The following is a 21,232-nucleotide window of genomic DNA, read 5'->3' as shown; positions in this document are numbered from 1 at the left end:
ATTACTCTATGATTTACAGTGGGTTACAAACAGTGCCTTGTCAGACATAGCATCCCAGCTGTGGACCACTATTTTTCCATACATGCAACTGGCGAAACATTGGCAAGATAAATTCCTTATTCTGGCAGGCTTCCTTTATTTCTTATTAAATGTTCCCTGTTGTTCAGCTCAGGCCGCAACACAATAATGTAGCATTTCGGGGCGAAAATGCAAGTCAGAAGACCAGCACTAGAGGCTAAGATAGAGAAGATCTCCACAGCTACCATATATTTTCCCTTGCTACTGAGGTAGGTTGGAACAAAAGATACCCAAACACTGCAAAAAACCAGCATGCTGAAAGTGATGAACTTGGCTTCATTGAAACTGTCAGGTAACTTCCTGGCAAGGAAAGCCACAGTGAAGCTGACAAGAGCCAGGAAGCCCATGTAGCCCAGGACACAGTAAAACATAGTCACAGACCCCTCATTACATTCTAGAACAATTTCCTTAGCCATTGAGTGCGTGTCAACATCAGGGAATGGGGGTGAAGATCCCAGCCAAGCAGTACAGACACCTATTTGAATAAGGGAACAGGAAACCACAATGGCATTGGTCATTCTCTTCCCCACCCACTTCCTCATCCTGGATCCTGGTTTGGTGGCCATGAAAGCCACAACTACTGTGAAAGTTTTTGCCAGTATACAAGAAATAGCCACTGAGAAGATGATGCCAAAAGCAGTCTGTTGAAGGAGACAGAATGCTCTTTCAGGTTGGCCGATGAACAGCAGTGCAGAAAGGAAGCAGAGCAGGAGGGAGGTGAGAAGAGTGTAGGTGAGGTCCCGGTTGTTGGCTTTGACAATGGGTGTGTTGTGATGCTTCAAAAATGTTCCCAGGACCAGAGCTGTGATGAAAGAAAAAGAAAGGGCAAAACAGGCTAATATGATCCCCAAAGGTTCTCCATAAGTCAAAAAGCTTACATCCTTGGGAATACACACATCCCGATTATTGTTTGGATATTCTTCTTCTGAACATTGATTGCAGTCATTCATATCTTTAAAAAGAAATATGTATTGTGATATTTGCTTGGAGTATTAATGGTAATGCAGTTTTTTGGAAGTTTTATGCCTGGTCTGATGAAAATTAATTTAAAGCTTGGGATCATAAATATTATCTGTAAGGAATGGTCTCTTAATAAAAATGATGGATAGAAAGTATGCCTAATTCAACTGCTGCTTAATAAGGATGTAAACCTTGTGTCTTCCATGTCGAAAACTGACATTCTAACCACTGCACTAATATAACTCTAATTTCCATCTTATCCAAATGCTCAAATTTTCACATGTACATAAATTGATAGAATATCATTTTTGGACATCCACCTCTAGTGGGGTATCAACTTTCTTAAGTTTCTGGAACTGTACATATGTATGAGACATAGATAGATGATGAAATAATAAAAAATTATACAGTTCTGGAGCCCTGTGATAATAAAGGATTGGACTCTTCGTTCCACAACCACTGTAGGATCCAAGCATTCTTCAAAAACTCAGCTACATTGTTATCATTAATATGATTGTGTTCTGGATTTGGCTGAGGTTCAAGGACTGAGCCAAATTGGGCACTTTGAGAGGGATTTGGACCTTGGACAAGTTAGGTTGAAAGAGGAGCCTGATGTTGCCTGACACTCCTACCTGCCTGATGCCCTGCAGAAGTGATAGTTCTGCTCAACAGCTGTTGAGGGCATGCAATCATTCTGTGGGGTGTGGGAGCTGATTGCAAAGGGAGCTGCTGCCTGCAGGAAAGGCACTGCTGTAACAGTACCATAGAAGATAGGTCCAGGTCCAGGTTAAAACAACAGAAGGTCCTGGGCTAAGAGACCTTGTGAGGCCTAAACTTAATAGCATTTGATCATGAGACACAAAACCTCCTTTTTTATCTACTCATTGAAAGTAGTCGAAATAAAAAAATTAAAAAGTAGTCCAGTAGCACCTTAGAGACCATCTAAGTATGTTCTAAGTATAAGCTTTTGTGTGCATGCACACGAAATCTTATATGTAGAACAAACTTACCTGTAGTTGGTTTCTAAGGTGCTATTGGACTACTTTTTTTTATTTCAACTGCATCAGACCAACATGGCTACCTACCTGAATCTAGAATCATTGAAAGTAGAACCTTGTATATACATTTATAAACTTTAATCACCTTACAAAAGTATGGAATTAATGAAGACTTTCACATAGAACATTCATGGGGAACCATAGCTATGTTATAACATTAAGGTAAGGTAAAGGTAAAGGACTCCTGGATGGTTAAGTCTAGTCAACTATGGGGTTGCGGTGCTCATCTTGCTTTCAGGCCGAGGGAGCCGGTTTTTGTTCACAGACACCTTTCCAGGCCATGTGGCCAGCATGACTAAACTGCTTACGGCAAATGGAGGACCATGATGAAGAGGCCCCCCTCCATCTGCTGTAGGTTTAATTAAACATTAGTCTCTCACCAAACTAATTTAGGATGGATCCAGTGATACTTGAGCTGCCCCAGAGTAGACCATCCTGACTGGGGTCCCTGATTGGACCAAAAGGGCAGATTAGGGGTGGTGGGGTTCACAGCCATAGTAATTAAGGATCAACTTAATAAAAGCCTACATTTATTAAGCACACACCTTTCCTACTGCTTTTTTAGTGTGGCAGTAACCACAGATGAAAATGAGAAAAAACTGTGTTTCAGTCATCAGTGTGAGGGTAAAGCTCAATCTTACCCCTGAAAGTTATCTTTTCTGCTATGCTATCACCAGAACTGCCCATCACTACTCAGAAGCCATTGTATTTTATTAGCAGAACCTGAATGAAAATGAGAAAACTATGTTTGAGACCTCAGTGTGTATGTAATGAGCAGTCACACTTTACACTGTGGGTGCCCTTTGCGGGATCGTGCTTGCTTGGTGCTACAGTTCGCAGGGGCTGGCTTGCCTCTCAGTGTTAATTTTGGAGGTTCACCCCAGCCTCAGTAATCAAGTTTCTTGCTGGGAGGTGGGGCCAGCCCCATTTATAAATAGGGGGTGGAGCTGACAATAGGCAGGGAGTCGGCTCTGGCAATTCACCCTCCCTACCCCCACCCCCTTTGTTTAATGTTTCTTGCTTGCATGTTAACTTTTTCTTCCTGTTTAGTGGGCGGTGCTACGGTCTCTGACTGGTTGCTGTTGAAGGACCGGGAATTTTTTTCCCCTGCATTAGCAGGTTTTGTCTTCCCTGTAGCAATTTGTAACAACTTTGGCAGTTAGAGCCTTGGGTAGAATCCTTTCGTCTTTTCTTCCCTCTGTTGGGGGGTGACTCACTCCCCTGCAGCGGTGATTCCAGGGTCCCCCTCTTAAAGGGGTTATATATATGGATGTCAGTGGCAATACACCGAAAGGTCATCATTAAAATAAATTCCTTCTAGTAGCACCTTAGAGACCAACTAAGTTTGTCATTGGTATGAGCTTTCTATTGGAAGGATTTTTTTTATTTTGAAAGGTCATCAGTGAACTACCCTGTGTGTGCGGATATGGGCTTGGCTGCCTGCTACACTTATATCTCGCAGAGCACCCCCATATTCCATTTACCCTGATGAGCCCGTTTCCCCCAGCTGGGGGGCTGAGGGGGAGACACGCCCGAGGCCTAAGCCAAGGTCTTCCCACATTCAGAAGTTTAATAAAGTTGTGGCCTAATTTTAATTCCATATCACGTTGTCAGAGTCTTTATTCCTTCCTTATGATCCCTGGGGGCTGGGGCTGTTGCCGCCTGGTCACACAAAGCTCAATCTTACCTCTGAAAGCAAAGCTCAATCTTACCCCTGAAAGTTATCTTTTCTGCTATGTTATCACCAGAACTGCCCATCACTACTCAGAAGCCATTGTACTTTATTAGCAGAACCTGCTTTGAATAACCTGAGGCAAATGATCACATACACCTGATTGTTTCTTCTTCAGCAGCTTGTTCCAGGCCACACTTAACAAACATTTCAATTTTCCACATTTGGAAATTGAAGAAAAGCAATCCTGATAAAGTCCTAAATGTACAGGCACATCCCTGTCTCTTTGAGGGTGACCCCTTCTATTTCACAATGATGTACAATATACACATAATACTTACCCTCCTGATCTGAAATCTTCCCTTGTGGACATGGGATGCAATCATAACAGCAAAATGGCTCTCCCTCTTTCAATTTCTTCCTAAAGCCAGGGTGGCACCTCTCATTACATAAAGAAAGAGGCTGAAACTACGGCACAAATGAGAGAGCACAATAATAATGCTGAGAATAGTGAGTTAAGAAAAAGACCCCAAAATATTCTGATTTTCCTAAGTGATACAGTGGAACCTTGGTTTTCAAATTTAATCCATTCCGGAAGTCTGTTCAACTTGTTAAAGGTTTGAAAACTGAGGGTCAAAGGGCTGTCAGCAAGTTCAATGAATAAGAAAAAATGAAAAACGCTCCTCAGAAGCCGTTCGACTTCCGAGGCGCGTTCAAAAACAGAAGCATTCACTTCTGGGATTTCAGTGTTTGGCTTCCAAAACATTCGGCAGCCAGGAGCAATGGCGGGCGCCGTTTTCCTCAGCTGAGGAAACGCGGTGCCTTCGAAGAAGGGGCGGGGGACTGCTTCAGCATAGCGGCCCCCCAGAAGAAACCCCAAATTGAGCATTTTGGGGGTGTGGATCCGGCAGACGCCAGAAGTGAGTCCCCCCTTCCTTGTTTTGCCTATTTTTTCGGCGACAAGAGAGCAGGGGGTCGTAGCTAATTGTGGTGCAGCAGAACAAAGCTACCTTGAAGACCCAAAGCAGCAAACCTGCCAGGCAACAGCGATCGGTTCTCCCCCCCCCCAAAAAAAAAGGGAAAAAAGAAGGCACTTTAAAGACCTTGAGTACCGGAATAATTGGATTAAAGAAGAAATTAGTAAAAATCTGGTCACGGGAGGAGATTTAAAAAGGAAGCCGGTCTCCCCCATTCAGAGAACTGAGACGCAGTTAACTTCCCTTTAGCCGGAATAAGTGAAAGGAGGCAGGGTAAAGGGGAGAACTTTTTAATTTGGATGGGGGGGGGACCCTGGAAACTGGTTTCGGGTCCCTGGAGGGATTAGCGATCTGCCATTGTGACATCACAATAGGAAGGAATTTGTTTACCTCTCTGAGGCTGAGAACTGTTAACTTTAAAGAGAGTGCAAAATTTAAGGCTGTGGACAAGAAGTTTGACATATGCTCTTTTCATGAATGGACACATGATTTTTAAAAGATATGAAGAAGAACTAAAAATGAGATTAATAACCAGATCGGACATAAAATTGGTTTTGAAACACGAATTGCTTTGTAATCTGCTCTTTTTCCATCTGAGACAATCAGGATGTCTGTAGTCATCATCTGAGTCATCTGAGTCCTTGGTCTTTCAGAAAGAACTTTTGGAACAGCTTTTGTATCTTAAAAAAAGATTTGAAGCAAAATAATATACTGACATGTGAAATGAGTGAAAAAATTCAGTATTATAAGGGAAGTGAAAAAGGATTAATTTCAACAGAGAATGAAGAGAAGCAAAATGAACAATTATCAGTCATGGACAATGCAATTGAATTTAAAGAAGAAGAGAAAGATGCATGGATTATTGTTCCCCCAGTGAGAGGGGGGGGGGAACAGGACACCTGTTTGATTCAAGGAGTCCTCACAGAAGAACCAGTATGGAATAATGTCCTCCCAGTGAGAGAGGGAGGGCAGGATCCATACTGGGGCCAGAATTAAGAGGGGGGGAACTGAGACAGGGCTGGAAAGTGGAAATATAACTGGATGGTTTTGTGCTACAATATTTAAAGAATTGGGGAGGCAGCAGGGGAGGATTAAGGAAGAATGGTGGGTAGGATGGGACAGAGTGGGAGTGGGATATTAATGGATGTAATTTTTATTGATGGATTTGAATGGTCCGAAACTGGAATGACTTATGGAACTTGCTGAAACATCTGGGAGACCCTGAGCCCAGGGAAAGGGGGGTTGTATTAGTCTTAAGTGTTAAATGTCATTATCATATAAGAATTATTATTTGAATTTATGGGAATTCTTTGGTAATAAAATTTAGGCTAAATGGAGAAATAGAAGATTGAATGATGGGAAATAAATTTTTGATTGGGATTGATTAATTATTGGTGGAATTTAGTTGATGTTTTTAGAATAGAATAATTGAAAGATAATGATAAAAGATATTAGATTGAATTAAGATATAAGATGGAAATTGCTTAAATGGAATTCTAAAATGGACCCAGTGAGAGGGGAATCGAGGAAGTCAGCAATGTTAAGTAAAAGTGTAACAAATGATGTTTTTCTTTTTTATGTTTTGTTTTTGTTTTTTGTTGTCTTTTTGTGTTTTTGGTTTTGTAATGTTGTTTTTGTATTTCGGCAATATTGGAAAACGAATAAAAATTATTTGAAAACAAAACAAAACAGACATTCGGCAGCCAAGATGTTCGGAAACTGAAGTTTGACTGTATCTCCTTTCAGTAATGTATGGGTGTGTGTCTGTGTGTGTGTCTGTGTGTGTGTACACGAACACACACACACACACACGGTGGTACCTCAGGTTAAGAACTTAATTCGTTCCGGAGGTACCACTTTAGCTAATGGGGCCTCCTGCTGTCCACACACGATTTCTGTTCTCATCTTGAGGTACAGTTCTTAACCCGAGGTACTATTTCTGGGTTAGCAGAGTCTGTAACCTGAAGCATCTGTAACCTGAAGCATCTGTAACCCGAGGTACCACTGTATATATATGAATGACATCACCTGCATATTGATTCCCTATGCTACTTACTGTATGTGCTTTTATTCAACAGATAACTAACCTTTGGTTTTCACACACGAACATATTTTATTCAGATATTTGCCATGCACTAAATGTAACACTTCTGCTTGAACTAAACATTTCCAGTAGAGCATGACTGAATGTAAAATGACTTAGATTAGAATCTTGTGAGTATTTAAACCAATAGAGATATGATTAAATTGTATATAAAACTTTCTCTGAACCATTTCTCCATGAATAAAGGCAGGAATATAGCAATATTTGTTTGTTTGTTTGTTTGATCTAGTTATAGCCCACCTTTCTCCCAGGTTTGAATTCAAGATGGCTACTTGTCGAATCATAGCCACTTGTGGAATCCCATTTTTCCAACAGTTCATCCACTATGCTTTTTCAGTGAAATCCCCTGCCTCCAGATATTATAGTGTTTCATCACTGTCTGATGAAACTTATTTTACACATCAGGACAGAGCATCAGTATTCACTCAAAACTAGAAATCTTTTCAAACTGCTGACAGTTGGATCTTACCTGGTTAAACGTGCTGTACCATGTTATCTCATCTGCATTGATGGTGAACACTTGGTTGGGATCCACTCTGCCAACTTTCACTCTGTGAAATGATTGGTTTGAAGAAACAATCCAGTTGATTACATCAAATCCAGCCACTAACTCCCCATACTCATCCAAGAAAATCTTGTCTCCACAACTGTTGTTAAAAGTGACATTTCTGAGAAAGTGATGTAGCTAGGTTGAATAGCAAAAAGCAATAGTTTGGAAAGGCTGAAGTTAGATCTTGCATATTAAGGTTAAATGCAGGCATCCCCAAACTTCGGCCCTCCAGATGTTTTGGACTACAATTCCCATCTTCCCATCACTAGTCCTGTTAGCTAGTGATCCTGGGAGTTGTAGGCCAAAACATCTGGAGGGTCGCAGTTTGGGGACGCCTGGTCTAATGTCTTTGGTTTTCTAGTCAGAAAAGACTACAAAAAACCCCCACAAGAATTAAATCAATGCACCAAAGTCTTAATAGAATAGACACCTTTATCTTACTGACAACACAGCTAGGGATATAAGGGGAATCCTTTAATAGCAAGCAAATTTCCTCCTGTTCACCTGTTCAACCCCTATCATAGTTTTTCCTGTGAAAGCTTTTGTCCTTAATTCTCTACTGCATTTTTTTTAAAAGGTTTGTACATAATATGTAAATATTGAGTTGCAATTTACATAATCTCCATATCCATCAATGTACAATTTCTGTCCCAACGGGGGTTTCATTGCTTTTCTCCCTTTTTTTCTGAAGTGTTGTTTGTTGACTCTGTGTATGCGTAAATTGTTGCCAGATGTTATAATCCTAATCCTACCCAGAAGTAAAACCTATTTAATTCAAGGGGTTTATTTTGTAGGTAAATGTGAGTATGATTGTAATGTTAATCCACTTGCTACTATGAAGGTTACAGCCCAATGGAATATACTATTCATTATTTTTCCACAGTTGCAAAAACATTGGCTTTTTATGTATTAAAATGCATTCATGAAACAGAATGTTTAATTAAAAAGGACTTCATATAATCCTGTACATAAACAGCAAAATATCAGCAGGATCAGCAGGATTCAAAATAGCCCTTCCTTCATGCCAGAGTGAAGAAAAAAATACTGGATTAAGTTTATGCAGAGCTTGACAGTGAAGATAGCACAAGTTAGACCAATACTAGCCAATGTGGTATTCACTTCCAGATACTGTTAGACTACAACTCTCATCACCCCAGATAGTATAGTCAATAGTTACACATGATAGGAGTTGTAATCCAACAATATATGGAGGGCATCATGTTTACTTCCCATGAGCAAGACCGTAGCTCTTTATTAGACCCAAAAAGTCTGATACACCCAACCCTGGAAGATAAAGCCTACATACCTCATGTTAATATACCCAGAGATCACAGAAGAATACCCTACACTGATCAGTAAAAGTGCAATAGTGTACATTGTTTATGCACTTACTGTAAGTACACTGACAAAAAGGAGTGAATCAGAGTAGACAGATAGGCTATTATTTCAACTCTAGTTGATCAAACATGAAGAAAGATTGAAAGATGAGCACTGGAAGAGTTCGGGGGAGGCAGTTTTATTATACAGATTGTGGCATACTGTACCACGGTTGTGCTTCTCTGCGACTTGAATATGTTGATTCTGTTACCTGCCACAACTGTTGATTTTGCCAATTCAGTCCCTCTCTACTTTCCATCGCTCTGTGTTTGAGTCTAGATGACAGTGTGTGATGTAAAGCATGAGCAGCAGCATAAACAGCATTGTAGATGCTGTAGCTGTGGCCAGACATGCTCGTTTCAAAAAAAGTTGCAGGAAGGATGTCCAGGTTCTCCTCCCCAGTGCAAATATCCTCCTCCACATTTTCCACATCTGGATTTGGGAATACACAGCCAAAGGCCTGTTGCCAGAAGTCCCTGATAAAACCATTTGTTTTTGCACTGGAAGGACTTTGGCTCTCAGCAAATGATTTGAATTTTGGCAAGTCATTGGAGTGGATTGTGAAGGACAGGACACCATGGAATATTTGGGTATCCCAATCCTTTTGATAGACCTGTGACGTGAGCTCCATTTCAGCTGTTGTTATCCACACTATTCCTTTTGGTAGACTTGGTGGATGTTGTGCAAAATATGGAAGCCATCTCAAAAAAACCATGGAAACAGATTCTCCATTAAAAACAACCACATTGGCTGTACTCTTCCTGACTTCATTATGCATTTTTGCACCTTCTTCAAGTATTTCATTAATTTCATCAATAGAAGTCAACATGGGGACTCTTTGTATGAAGGAAAAGCAAACTCCACTATGGGAAAACATTGGTGATACAGTTTGTAAAAATCTTTCACCACTTTCATTGTTCATTATGAAGACCCCAATCCATGTCCACCTGAAATGTAGTAGCAAAGAGAGAATCCCAGCATATTGAAGGGTTTCCTTAGGGACCATCTGGTAGAAGGAAAGGCCTAGAGTTTTATCACTCATCAGTGGAATGGAGCCATATATGAGCTGGAGGGAGAATGGGGAGGGGGGAAATGACAATAGCGTACTTCACAAAACAAACACAAAACAAACATCAGTAACTAGAGTATAACACAAAACAAACATCAGTAACTAGAGTATCATAAAAGAATAAAAGTAACAGCCAACTTATAAAATATAAAATATTCTTCCAAAATTCTGTCTCATTATTTGTAGGGGAAACATTGATGTCTTTGAATTTCACTGTACGAAATGTGGAGGATTCAAGAAAGTGTGAACTCCCATACTACACACACACACACACACACACACACACAGAGAGAGAGAGAGAGAGAGAGAGAGAGAGAGAGAGAGAGAGAGAGAACTGCCCTACCTGTGGAACCTTATAGATATTCAGGAGAGTTGCCATATTCATGGAAATTTCAGAATCCAGTCCCCCAATAACTGCTATCAGATTTTTCAGTTTATCACAAATGTAGTTTGGGATAAATCTCTCCAGTGCTGATAGAAGCAGCATTGTGGCCTGATAGGTCCTCCTGGCATTGTTATAGCTGTCATAAATGTGGAAGCCCAGAGTGAGGTTGGGTAACATCTGAGGATTTTCATTGATCTCCTTTACTGCGAAGTCCATGGCCACAATGTGCTGGTAATGCTTAGGTATTACACTAGAATTAATTTGAGATTCTGTATCACGCCGATATTCCACATGTGCTCAGTATCTGATTAATCAATTACTTAATCCGTCTAACAATTAATGATTACATTATCTACATGTTATATTTTTTGAAGCACCATTTGTAGATAAGCACTACCAGTTACCACATTCATGACATAACAATACTTTCAGACTATGGAACCTTTTTAATATTGTTAAAATGAACTACACTGAAAAGTTCAATGAGCTGGTTATTCACAGCCTGAAAAAAAGTTTGATGGAAGACATGATAGCCAGCTTTAAATATTTGAAAACCTGTAATACAGAAGGTGGGGTAGATATTGGCTAATCTTGGGGGGGGGGGAACCAAGCAGAAAAAGCTGTTTGGGATAGGAACAGACTGGGAGGGGGTGAGCTGCTCTTGGCTGGAGGTATTTAATCTGAAGCTGGACAGCTTCTGTTATGGATGCCTTAGTTTCAAGATTTCCTCCACTGAACAAAGTTGGACTATACAAGCACCAATAACCCTACCATTTTTTAAAATAAGGTGTTATTTAACACACTCATGCACATTCATACAGCAACATTTTCTGGCACATAAACAACCATTAAGGTCTTACACAAACGATTCTGACAATGTTGGTAGGGGTTCTTCTGTGAAGTCGCTTTCACTGGTGACAACGCTGGCATGATAAGCGATGCCACCAATGATGAGATCTCCTTTCTGATGATACATGTGAACTGGATGTTGTGGATAATGGACACTGCATTGAACAATGGGATCTGCCCCTCCTGTCTGAGGAAACAGGACCAATAACAAGATGACTAAGACTGCCATTCTAAATATAAGGAAGATATTCCATCTACATCCAAAATCTCTTACGTTCTTCAACAGAACAATCATTACAGCAGCTGCAACTAAAACTGCCCGAACTGAAAATTTTATATTTCCCAGAGGCCTGAAGCTGTGGAGCTTTGCCTGTTCCCAATCCCTCTCCCTATCTCTGAATTGTACTGGGTATATTTATGACATCCTTCATGCTCTTTGTTCTTTGTTTTGCTAGTGGCCACTGGAGGCGGGGGGGGGGGGGGAATCTACAGGGGTTTGAATGAATAACAGAATTATTTTCTCCCTTTTGACATGGTCATTGCGAAGTTAATTGCTAATTTTAAGGTGGGGGGAGTCCCTGTAGATCTAGGAAAGTTTGTTTGTCACACATTTTGAATTGAAATATTCTTTCTTAACTAGCTAAGAAGGGATGGCAGGACTTGGAGTCACTGACACCAAGATAGGGCCATTGTATTCAATGCTTTATGATAAGCGTCACCAACATGGCACTTGTGTGTGCCATTGTGCTTTTGCACACCACAGCCCCAGTGCCAGAGCAGGGCTCATGGGAGTTTGTATGGTGTAGGATGTTGGGATTCTAGACAGGACAGAGTTAAACACTCCTGTGGGTGTTCTTATTCCCTGTGTGACTGCCCATATTATCCGGGCATTTTCTCCTTTGTTCTCAGGTTCTGTCCCAGTCTGACTATGTAGGAGCATGAGTCTGAGGGAGTTAGTTTTTGTTTCTGTAAGAGAGATAAGAGCTGCAGACATGCAGCTAGCTTCATTTGTTTTTTCTGTTACTTTATGCTTCTAAATAAAGACTTATTAGAATAGAAGCATTGGTGTCAGTTGTTATTTGAGACACCACAACTGAGACACAGACAACTGCCAAAATAAAAATAAAAAATCCTTCCAGTAGCACCTTAGAGACCAACTAAGTTTGTCATAGGAATGAGCTTTCGTGTGCATGCACACTTCTTCAGATACACTGAAACAGAAGTCACCAGACCCTTATGTATAGTCAGAGGATGGGGGGGGTGATGGGAATGGGTGATGGGCTGATAGGAGTGGTAAACCTGTTGATGACTGTTAACGACTGTTAATGACTGCAATTGGTCTTGCAGGAAAAAGCAAGGGCTGAGGTGCTAAAGAAAGCTTGATCATGTATAATGAGATAAGAATCCTATGTCTCTGTTCATACCAGGTGTCTCCATGGTTTTAAGCTTAGTAATGAGTTGCAATTCAGCAACTTCTCTTTCCTGTCTGTTTCTGAAAATTTTCTGTATTAAAACAGCTACTTTGAGATCTCCTACTGGTTTCTCTGTCTTGTGATTCCTGATGTCAGATTTATGTCCATTTATCCTTTGGCGTAGGGTTTGGCCTGTTTGTCCAATATAGAGAGCTGAAGGGCACTGTTGGCATTTGATGGCATGCACAATGTTAGAAGATGAGCAATTAAATAGTCCTGAGATGGTATGTTTGATGTTGTTGGGGCCAGTGATGGTGTTGTCTGGGTGTATGTGGCAGCAAAGTTGGCATCTGGGATTCTTGCAGGCTCTGGTACCAGCGTCCATGTTAAGTCTGGTGGTGGTATTATTGTGGGTGAGGAGTTGTTTAAGATTGGGTGGCTGTCTGTAGGCAATGAAAGGTCTTCCTCCCAGAGCTTGAGAAAGAGAACTGTCATTGTCTAGGAGAGGTTGTAGATCTCTGATGATGCGCTGTACTGTTTTAGCTTGGGAGCTGTATGTGATGACTAGTGGTGTTCTGTTATTTTCTCTTTTGGGTCTGTCTTGCAGCAAGTTGTCTCTGGGTATCAGTCTGGCTCTGTTGATCTGTTGTTTAACTTCATCGGGTGGATATTTTAGTTCTAAAAAGGTTTGCTGTAGATCTCTTAGGTGAGAGTCTCTCTCTGTAGAGTTGGAACATATGCGGCTGTAACGTAGGGCCTGGCTGTATACAATGGATTGTTTGGTATGTTTGGGATGGTAGCTAGAAGAATGTAGATATGTTTGTCAGTCAGTTGGTTTTCGGTATAAGGTGGTGCCTATACGACCATCCTGTATTTTTATAGTAGTGTCCAAAAAGTGTATTTCTTGCACAGATCGGTTCATTGTTAGGTTGATGGTGGGGTGAAATTCATTGAATGTCTGGTGGAAGGTGTCTAGGGTCTGTTGAACATGTGTCCAGATAATAAAAATATCGTCAATGTATCACAGGTACAAGAGAGGTTTGAGTGGGTAGGAGTTTAGGAAACGTTGTTCTAAATCCGCCATGAAGATGTTGGCATACTGTGGGGCCATGCGGGTGCCCATTGCTGTGCCGCTGATCTGGAGGAACAGGTCATCACCAAATTTGAAGTGGTTGTGGGTAACCCTATACTGAAATGGCTCATTTCTCACAGTTTTGTACCTGAAAAGCAGAGGCTCACACCTATAGGCCTACACCTGCGTACATCAAAAGCATCTCAACTGTGGACCACTATTTTCCCATACATTCAACTGGCAAAAACATTGACCAGATAAATTCCTTATTCTGGCAGGCTTCCTTTATTTCTTATTAAATGTTCCCTGTTGTTTAGCTCAGGCCGCAACACAATAATGTAGCATTTCGGGGCAAAAATGCAAGTCAGAAGACCAGCACTAGAGGCTAAGATAGAGAAGATCTCCACAGCTACCATATATTTTCCCTTGCTACTGAGGTAGGTTGGAACAAAAGATACCCAAACACTGCAAAAGACCAGCATGCTGAAAGTGATGAACTTGGCTTCATTGAAACTGTCAGGTAATTTCCTAGCAAGGAAAGCCACAGTGAAGCTGACAAGAGCCAGGAAGCCCATGTAGCCCAGGACACAGTAGAACATAGTCACAGATCCCTCATTACATTCTAGCAGAACTTCCTTAGCCATTGAGTGCATGTCAACATCAGGGAATGGGGGTGAAGATCCCAGCCAAGCAGTACAGACACCTATTTGAATAAGGGAACAGGAAACCACAATGGCATTTGTCATTCTCTTCCCCACCCACTTCCTCATCCTGGATCCTGGTTTGGTGGCCATGAAAGCCAGAACTACTGTGAAAGTTTTTGCCAGTATACAAGAAATGGCCACTGAGAAGATGATGCCAAAAGCAGTCTGTTGAAGGAGACAGAATGCTCTTTCAGGTCGGCCGATGAACAGCAGTGCAGAAAGGAAGCAGAGCAGGAGGGAGATGAGAAGAGTGTAGGTGAGGTCCCGGTTGTTGGCTTTGACAATGGGTGTGTTGTGATGCTTCAAAAATGTTCCCAGGACCAGAGCTGTGATGAAAGAAAAAGAAAGGGCGAAACAGGCTAAAATGATCCCCAAAGGTTCTCCATAAGTCAAAAAGCTTACATCCTTGGGAATACACACCCTAAAGCCAGGGTGGCACCTCTCATTACATAAAGAAAGAGGCTGAAACTATGGCACAAATGAGAGAACACAATAATATTGCTGAGAATAGTGAGTTAAGAAAAAGACCCCATAATGTTCTGATTTTCCTAAGTGATACAGTGGAACCCTGGTTTTCAAATTTTAACCATTCTGGAAGTCTGTTTGACTTGTGAAAAGTTTGAAAACTGAGGGTCAAAGGGCTTTCAGCAAGTTCAATGGATAAGAAAAAACGAAAATGCTGCTCAGAAGCCATTCGACTTCTGAGGCGGGTTCAAAAACGGAAGCATTCACTTCCCAGATTTCAGTGTTTGGCTTCCAAAACATTCGGCAGCCAAGATGTTCAGAAGCCAAGGTTTGACTGTACCTCCTTTCAGTAATGCATGGTGTATATATATATATATATATATATATATATATATATATATATATATATATCTGACATCACCTGCATATTGATTCCCTATGTTACTTCCTGTATGTGCTTTTATTCAATAAATAATTCAAAATTTATAAACTTTTTGTTTTCACACACTAACATATTTTATTCAGATATTTGCCATGCACTAAATGTAACAAATCTACGTGAACGAAACATTGCCAGTGGAGCATGACTGAATGTAAAATGACTTAGATACTGATTAGAATCTTATGAATATTTAAACCAATAGAGATATGATTAAATTCTATATAAAATTTCTCTGAACCATTTATCCATGAATAAAGGCAAGAACATAGCAACAGGTGTTTATTTATTTGTTTGATCTAGTTATAGCCCACCTTTCTCCAAGGTTGGAATTCAAGATGGCTACTTCTGGAATCATAGCAACTTGTGGAATCCCCTTTTTCCAACAGTTCATCCACTGTGCTTTTTCAGTGAAATCCCCTGCCTCCAGATATTATAGTGTTTCATCACTGTCTGATGAAACTTATTTTACACATCAGGACAGAGCATCGGTATTCATTCAAAACTGGAGGTCTTTTGAAATTGCTGACAGTTGGATCTTACCTGGTTAAACGTGCTGTACCATGTTATCTCATCTGCATTGATGGTGAACACTTGGTTGGGGTCCACCCTGCCAAATTTCACTCTGTGAAATGATTGGTTTGAAGAAACAATCCAGTTGATTACATCAAATCCAGCCACTAACTCCCCATATTCATCAAAGAAAATCTTGTCCCCACCGCTATTGTTAAAAGTGACATTTCTGAGAAAGTGATGTAGCTAGGTTGAATAGCAAAAGGCAATAGTTTAGAAAAGGCTGAAGTTAGATCTTGTATATTATGGTCAAGGACAGGAATTAAATCAATGCACCAAAGTCTTAACAGAATCGACACCTTTATCTTAATAATTGAAAACAACTAGGGATAAAGGAGGAATCCTTTAATAGAAAACTTATTTTCTCCTGTCCACCTGTTCAACCCCTATCATAGTTATTCCTGTGAAAGCGTCTGCAGTTGCACACACACATTGCCTTCATATGTATTGGAATGCATTTACGAAATAGAATGTTTCCATTAAAAAAAGGACTTCATATAATCCTGTACACAAGTCTCTGCTGCGTTTTTTCAAAAGGGTTGTATATAATATGTAAATATTGTGTTGCAATTTACATAAGCTACCTGTGGAACCTTATAGATATTCAGGAGAGCTGCCATATTCATGGAAATTTCAGAATCCAGTCCCCCAATAACTGCTATCAGATTTTTAAGTTTGTCACAAATGTAGTTCGGGATAAACGTCTCCAGTGCTGATAGAAGCAGCATTGTTGCCTGATAGGTCCTCCTGGCATTGTTATAGCTGTCATAAATCTGGAAGCCCAAAGTGAGATTGGGTAACATCTGAGGATTTTCATTGATCTCCTTTACTGCGAAGTCCATGGCCACAATGTGCTGGTAATGCTTAGGCATTACACTAGAATTAATTTGAGATTCTGTATCATGACAATATTCCACATGCACAATATCTGATTAATTAATTACTCAATCAGTCTAACAATTAATGATTACATTATCTAGATGTTATATCTCTTGAAGCACCACTTGCTGTAATAGACACAACAATACTTACAGATTACGGTAACTTTTTCAATATCATTTGCTAAAATGAACTACACTGAAAAGTTAAATGAGCTGGTTATTCACAGCCTGAAAAAAAGTTTGATGGAAGACATGATAGCCGTACATATATATTTAAATATATACAGAAGGTAGAGCATATAATATAATACAGAAGGTAGAGCTGCCTTTTTTGCTTTTCTTTGCTTTTGCTCTTGATCCAGTGGGAAAGGCTTACAGATAGCAGGTGGAAACTGCAAAGGAGTCAATACTCTATTGGCGTTTCTTAAGGGGGAAACCAAGCAGTAAAAGCTGTTTGGGAGAGGAACAAATTGAGAGGTGGTGAGCTCCTCTTGGCTGGAGGTATTTAAGCTGAGGCTGGACAGCTTCTGTTATGGATGCCTTAGTTTCAAAATTTCCACCACTGAACAAAGTTGGACTATACGAGCACCAAAAACCCTTCCATTTTTAAAAAATAAGGTGTTATTTAACACACTCATGCACATTCATACTAGCAACATTTTCATTCTGCATAAGCTGCTCACACCATCCACTTTACTAAGACAGAACTCATCTGGCACATGAACAACCATTAAGGTCTTACACAAACGATTCTGACAATGTTGATAGGGGTTCTTCTGTGAAGTCGCTTTCACTGGTGACAACGCTGGCATGATAAGCGATGCCACCAATGATGAGATCTCCTTTCTGATGATACATGTGAACTGGATGCTGTGGATAATGGACACTGCATTGAACAATGGGATCTGTACATCCTGTCTGAGGAAACAGGACCAATAGCAAGATGACTAAAACTGCCATTCTAAGTACAAGGAAAAATATTCCATCTACATCCAAAATCTCTTACGTTCTTCAACAGAACAATCATTACAGCACCTGCAACTAAAACTGCCCAATCTGAACATTTTATGTTTCCCACAGGCCTGAAGCTATGGAGCTTTGCTTGTTCCCAGCCCCTCTCCCTACCTGTTAATTGTACTGGGTATATTTATGACATCCTTCGTGGTCTCCGTTCTTTGTTTTGTTAGTGGCCACCGAAAATCCACAGGGGTTTGAATGAACAACAGAATTAATTTCTGTTCTTCTGACAAGATAATTCTGAAGTTAATTGCTAAGTATAAGATGGGAAGTCCCTGTAGAACTAAGGCAAGTTGTTTGTCACACTTTTTCAACTGAAATATTCTTTCTTAGCTAGCTAAGTAGGGATGGCAGAACTTGGAGTCACAAACAGAAAGACAGGGACATTGTATTCAATACTTTATGAGAGCAGTCACCAACATGGCACTTGTGGATGTGAGTGTGACCACCTCTAACTCCCACAATAGCAGTAAATATCCTCTCAAAAATCCACAACAATGAGAGGCTGAAGAAAGATATTGTGAAATGCAAAGGGTGAATACATACACAATGTTTTTAATTTTAGATACATCTTCGTTTGGTTTTCTAATACATTTTTTTTCAACTTCAAAGAATCAGAAGACCTGTGCAAATATTTGCGTGCCGAGGTTCCAAGACATCCCCCAAATAACTCACACTTCACACAATATTTTAGGTTTAAGGTTTTTGGCATTAATTTGGCCACAACTTTATTTAAATACAACTGAATATGAGTGGGTGCTTAGGCACTGGTTCTTGCCATCTGTTCCCCGCCTGGGACAGATCTGACTCCCACTAGCCTAGTAGGGGAGCCAGTAGGTAAGCACCCTCTGGGAGAGATCGGGGCAGGGGCCCACACCCTTGACCTCATCCCTCACATGCTCCCCGAGGCTCATGCGTGGCCCTGGCCCCTAACAGGGATAAACGGACAAACATGTAGAGCCCAAGGATTCCTTTAAAGGAATACCCCTAAAGGCAGCAGCAACCATGAGGGGCAGGCCCAACCAAAATCTGTACCCCTCCACCAACCAATTTGAACCAATGCCTAACCACCAACCTTACAAGTTGTGACTTATTGCAGCGTAGTAGGCAAAAACCACCTGGCACCAGCCAATCAGCCAAGTGGCAAAATTCCTACCAGGCCCCTGATCCAAAACAGGCGTCCCCATGAGAGGCGCAGCAAGGTCAATGCAAGAACGCCTAAAATTAGAGGAGGGCAGGCAGGAGACTTGTTGCGAGCAGCAAAAGTGGACCTGAAAGCTGCTCGCTAAGCATATGTAGGGTAAGGCTGTCAATCAATCATTTGCTATATGCAAATTTCCCCAGCAACAGCAGACCCACCAATCACACATGTGGCCATCCAAACTGACCTGCCTCTCCAACCCTGGGATGTCTTGTTAAGCCTTCCACAACCCATGTTCTCCTCTATGGGGCGAACCTGCTTTATGCACTGTAGCTGCTGAGAGGGAAATGGCTCAGTATTCTGCTGTCTAGATTTGAAGCTATTGAAAACAATGGATACACACAAACTTTTCAGGCTTTGCGTCTTATTAAATGTTCCCTGCTGCTTAGCTCAGGCCACAACATAGCCCATGTAGCCCAGCACACAGTAGTCACAGATCCCTCCATACATTCTAGTACAATTTCTTGAACTACTGAGTTCATGTCAATATCTGAGAATGAGGTAAGGATGCCAGCCACACGGTACAAATGCATGCTTGAGTAAAGATGCACCAGGAAACAACAATGATCAGTCTCTCCCCCACCTACTTCCTCATCCCGAATCCTGGCTTGGAGGCCATGAAACCACTCTGGTGGTTGTTGCCAGCACACAAGTAAGAGTCACCGAGAAGATGCTACAAAAAGCAATCTGTCAGAGGAGACAAACAACTTTTACAGGCCATCTGATGAATAGCAGTGCAGAAAGGAAGGAAAGCAGGAAGGAGAGGAGGATAGTGTAGGTGAGGTATTGGCTGTTTGCTCTGACAATGGGTGTGTGGTGCTTCAAAAATGTTTGCAGGGCTAAGGATGCGATCAAAGAAAAGGAAAGAGCAGAACAGGCTAAACTGATTCCCAAAGGTTCTTCAAAGGACAAGAAGCTAATTTCTTGGGAATACACATATATTGATTATTGTGTGGATATTCTTCTTCTGAGCATATGTTACAGTTATTCATATCTGAAAAAGAAAATAGGTGGTCTTAATATTGTGTAGAAATTGTGTTTATAGGAATTATATTTTAATGGGGGGGTTGTATGGGATGTTAAGGCATGGATAACACCTCTGGTGGGGGGCATGTCATACTCCTTCCTTCTGGGATAGTTTGTCAACCTGTGGTCCCCACCCTGCACTCAGGAATCATTTGTGACTCCTACCGTAGAAACAGTCAGCATGCAACACTTGCCACACCCTGAGAACAGCATTGAGAGGCCAGCTAAATGAACCTGTTTTCCCACTGGCATACCTTTGGTGTAGTGATTTTATGGCCAAGTGCTCCTTTTGTGCCTTGTTACCTGATAGATTTGACAGGCAATTTCCATTGACGGGTAGTATATAAGTAGCATTGGGGAATCTCCCAGGGCGATGAGTTTGAACTATTTTGTTTCCAGATGTGAAAGATACATTTGCTAATACTGTACGGCTGGTAATTTAATTGGTGATTTAGGTTTGTAAAAATTGATTAATCAGCCTCCTGTCCTTTCATAGCTTTCCCTTTTAAATAAATAAATAATTTTTTTAGAAAGTCGAAAAAGAAATTGGATAGAAATACTTACACTAATATGGAGAAGGTTAACTTTCACTCTTCCTGCTGGGATTTAGGGATATGCAATTAGAAAAAGATTAAGAAACTTTATTCCAGTATAGGGTTACGGTAGTGAGACTTTTATAGGCACAAAAATGGAAAGGCTCATCATTACCAACAATGAAAGAATGGTTGTTAGAATTACTGGACTTTTATGAGATGGTGAAATTGATATGTTTAATCAGAGAAAAGTCATTGTTAACATTTGCTGAAGATTGGAAACCTCTTATAGACTTTTTGCATGAAAAAGAAAATGAATTAATGATATTTGGGTTTGAGGAGTGAAGATAATGTTGGTGCATAAAAAGTAGTTTTACTGTGTGTTACATTGGAGCTATGGTGTAAGTGTGTGTGCACAGTTCTGGATATTAACAAGGATTTTAAATTTCATGGCATGTATCCCACATCAGCAGCCAGAATAATGGGATTAATAGTTTGGAGAACACACCATTCAAGAAAGTGGATGAGGTCTTTATTATCTCTGACAAGTAAAATCAGAACAGCAAGATAAAACACAGGACTTCAAGATTATTATTATTATTATTACTATTATTTATTGAATTTATATACCATTTTATATCTGGAAGTATAGGATATTTGATCACACGTTGCTCCAATCAGCATGTACAGTCATCATTCATGATCAATTCCGGTGCGATGTGATATCTGTGTAAAGACAGAAGCCTGTTTATTGAGCATCTGGAGCTCAATAAACAGGCTTCTGTCTTTACGCAGATGTCGTGTCGCACCAGAATTGATCACCAGTGATA

At 40.7% G+C, this 21,232-nt stretch overlaps 2 protein-coding genes across 2 annotated transcripts; both read right to left on the bottom strand.

Moving 5' to 3' along the window:
* Positions 1 to 116: 116 nt before the first annotated feature.
* On the bottom strand, positions 117 to 11,206 carry LOC148683964 (vomeronasal type-2 receptor 26-like). Its single transcript, XM_088654718.1, has 5 exons — positions 11,091 to 11,206; positions 10,189 to 10,480; positions 7,319 to 7,534; positions 4,110 to 4,236; positions 117 to 1,030 (listed from the first exon to the last, which is right to left on the bottom strand). The coding sequence occupies exons 1-5, from the start codon at positions 11,204 to 11,206 to the stop codon at positions 117 to 119; spliced, it is 1,665 nt and encodes a 554-aa protein (XP_088510844.1).
* A 2,623-nt stretch (positions 11,207 to 13,829) lies between these two features.
* On the bottom strand, positions 13,830 to 19,835 carry LOC148683963 (vomeronasal type-2 receptor 26-like). Its single transcript, XM_088654717.1, has 2 exons — positions 19,780 to 19,835; positions 13,830 to 14,688 (listed from the first exon to the last, which is right to left on the bottom strand). The coding sequence occupies exons 1-2, from the start codon at positions 19,833 to 19,835 to the stop codon at positions 13,830 to 13,832; spliced, it is 915 nt and encodes a 304-aa protein (XP_088510843.1).
* Positions 19,836 to 21,232: the final 1,397 nt, after the last annotated feature.

The sequence above is a fragment of the Zootoca vivipara genome, chromosome 12 (genome assembly GCF_965207765.1).
Source record: "Zootoca vivipara chromosome 12, rZooViv2.hap1.1, whole genome shotgun sequence".
NCBI lineage: Eukaryota > Metazoa > Chordata > Lepidosauria > Squamata > Lacertidae > Zootoca > Zootoca vivipara.
The sequence above is the reverse complement of the archived record's forward strand: the minus strand, read 5'-3'. Positions and strand labels throughout refer to the sequence as shown.

Coding starts and splice junctions, on each gene's coding strand:
- LOC148683964 (XM_088654718.1), bottom strand. CDS start 11,206: ATGTATCATCAGAAAGGAGATCTCATCATTGGTGGCATCGCTTATCAT. Junction 10,481..11,090: donor ACATTGTCAGAATCGTTTGT/GTAAGACCTTAA, acceptor AATTAATTCTAG/TGTAATACCTAAGCATTACC. Junction 4,237..7,318: donor GGTACAGCACGTTTAACCAG/GTAAGATCCAAC, acceptor TTTGTGCCGTAG/TTTCAGCCTCTTTCTTTATG.
- LOC148683963 (XM_088654717.1), bottom strand. CDS start 19,835: ATGAATAACTGTAACATATGCTCAGAAGAAGAATATCCACACAATAAT. Junction 14,689..19,779: donor CCACACAATAATCAATATAT/GTGTATTCCCAA, acceptor CCCTGGCTTTAG/GGTGTGTATTCCCAAGGATG.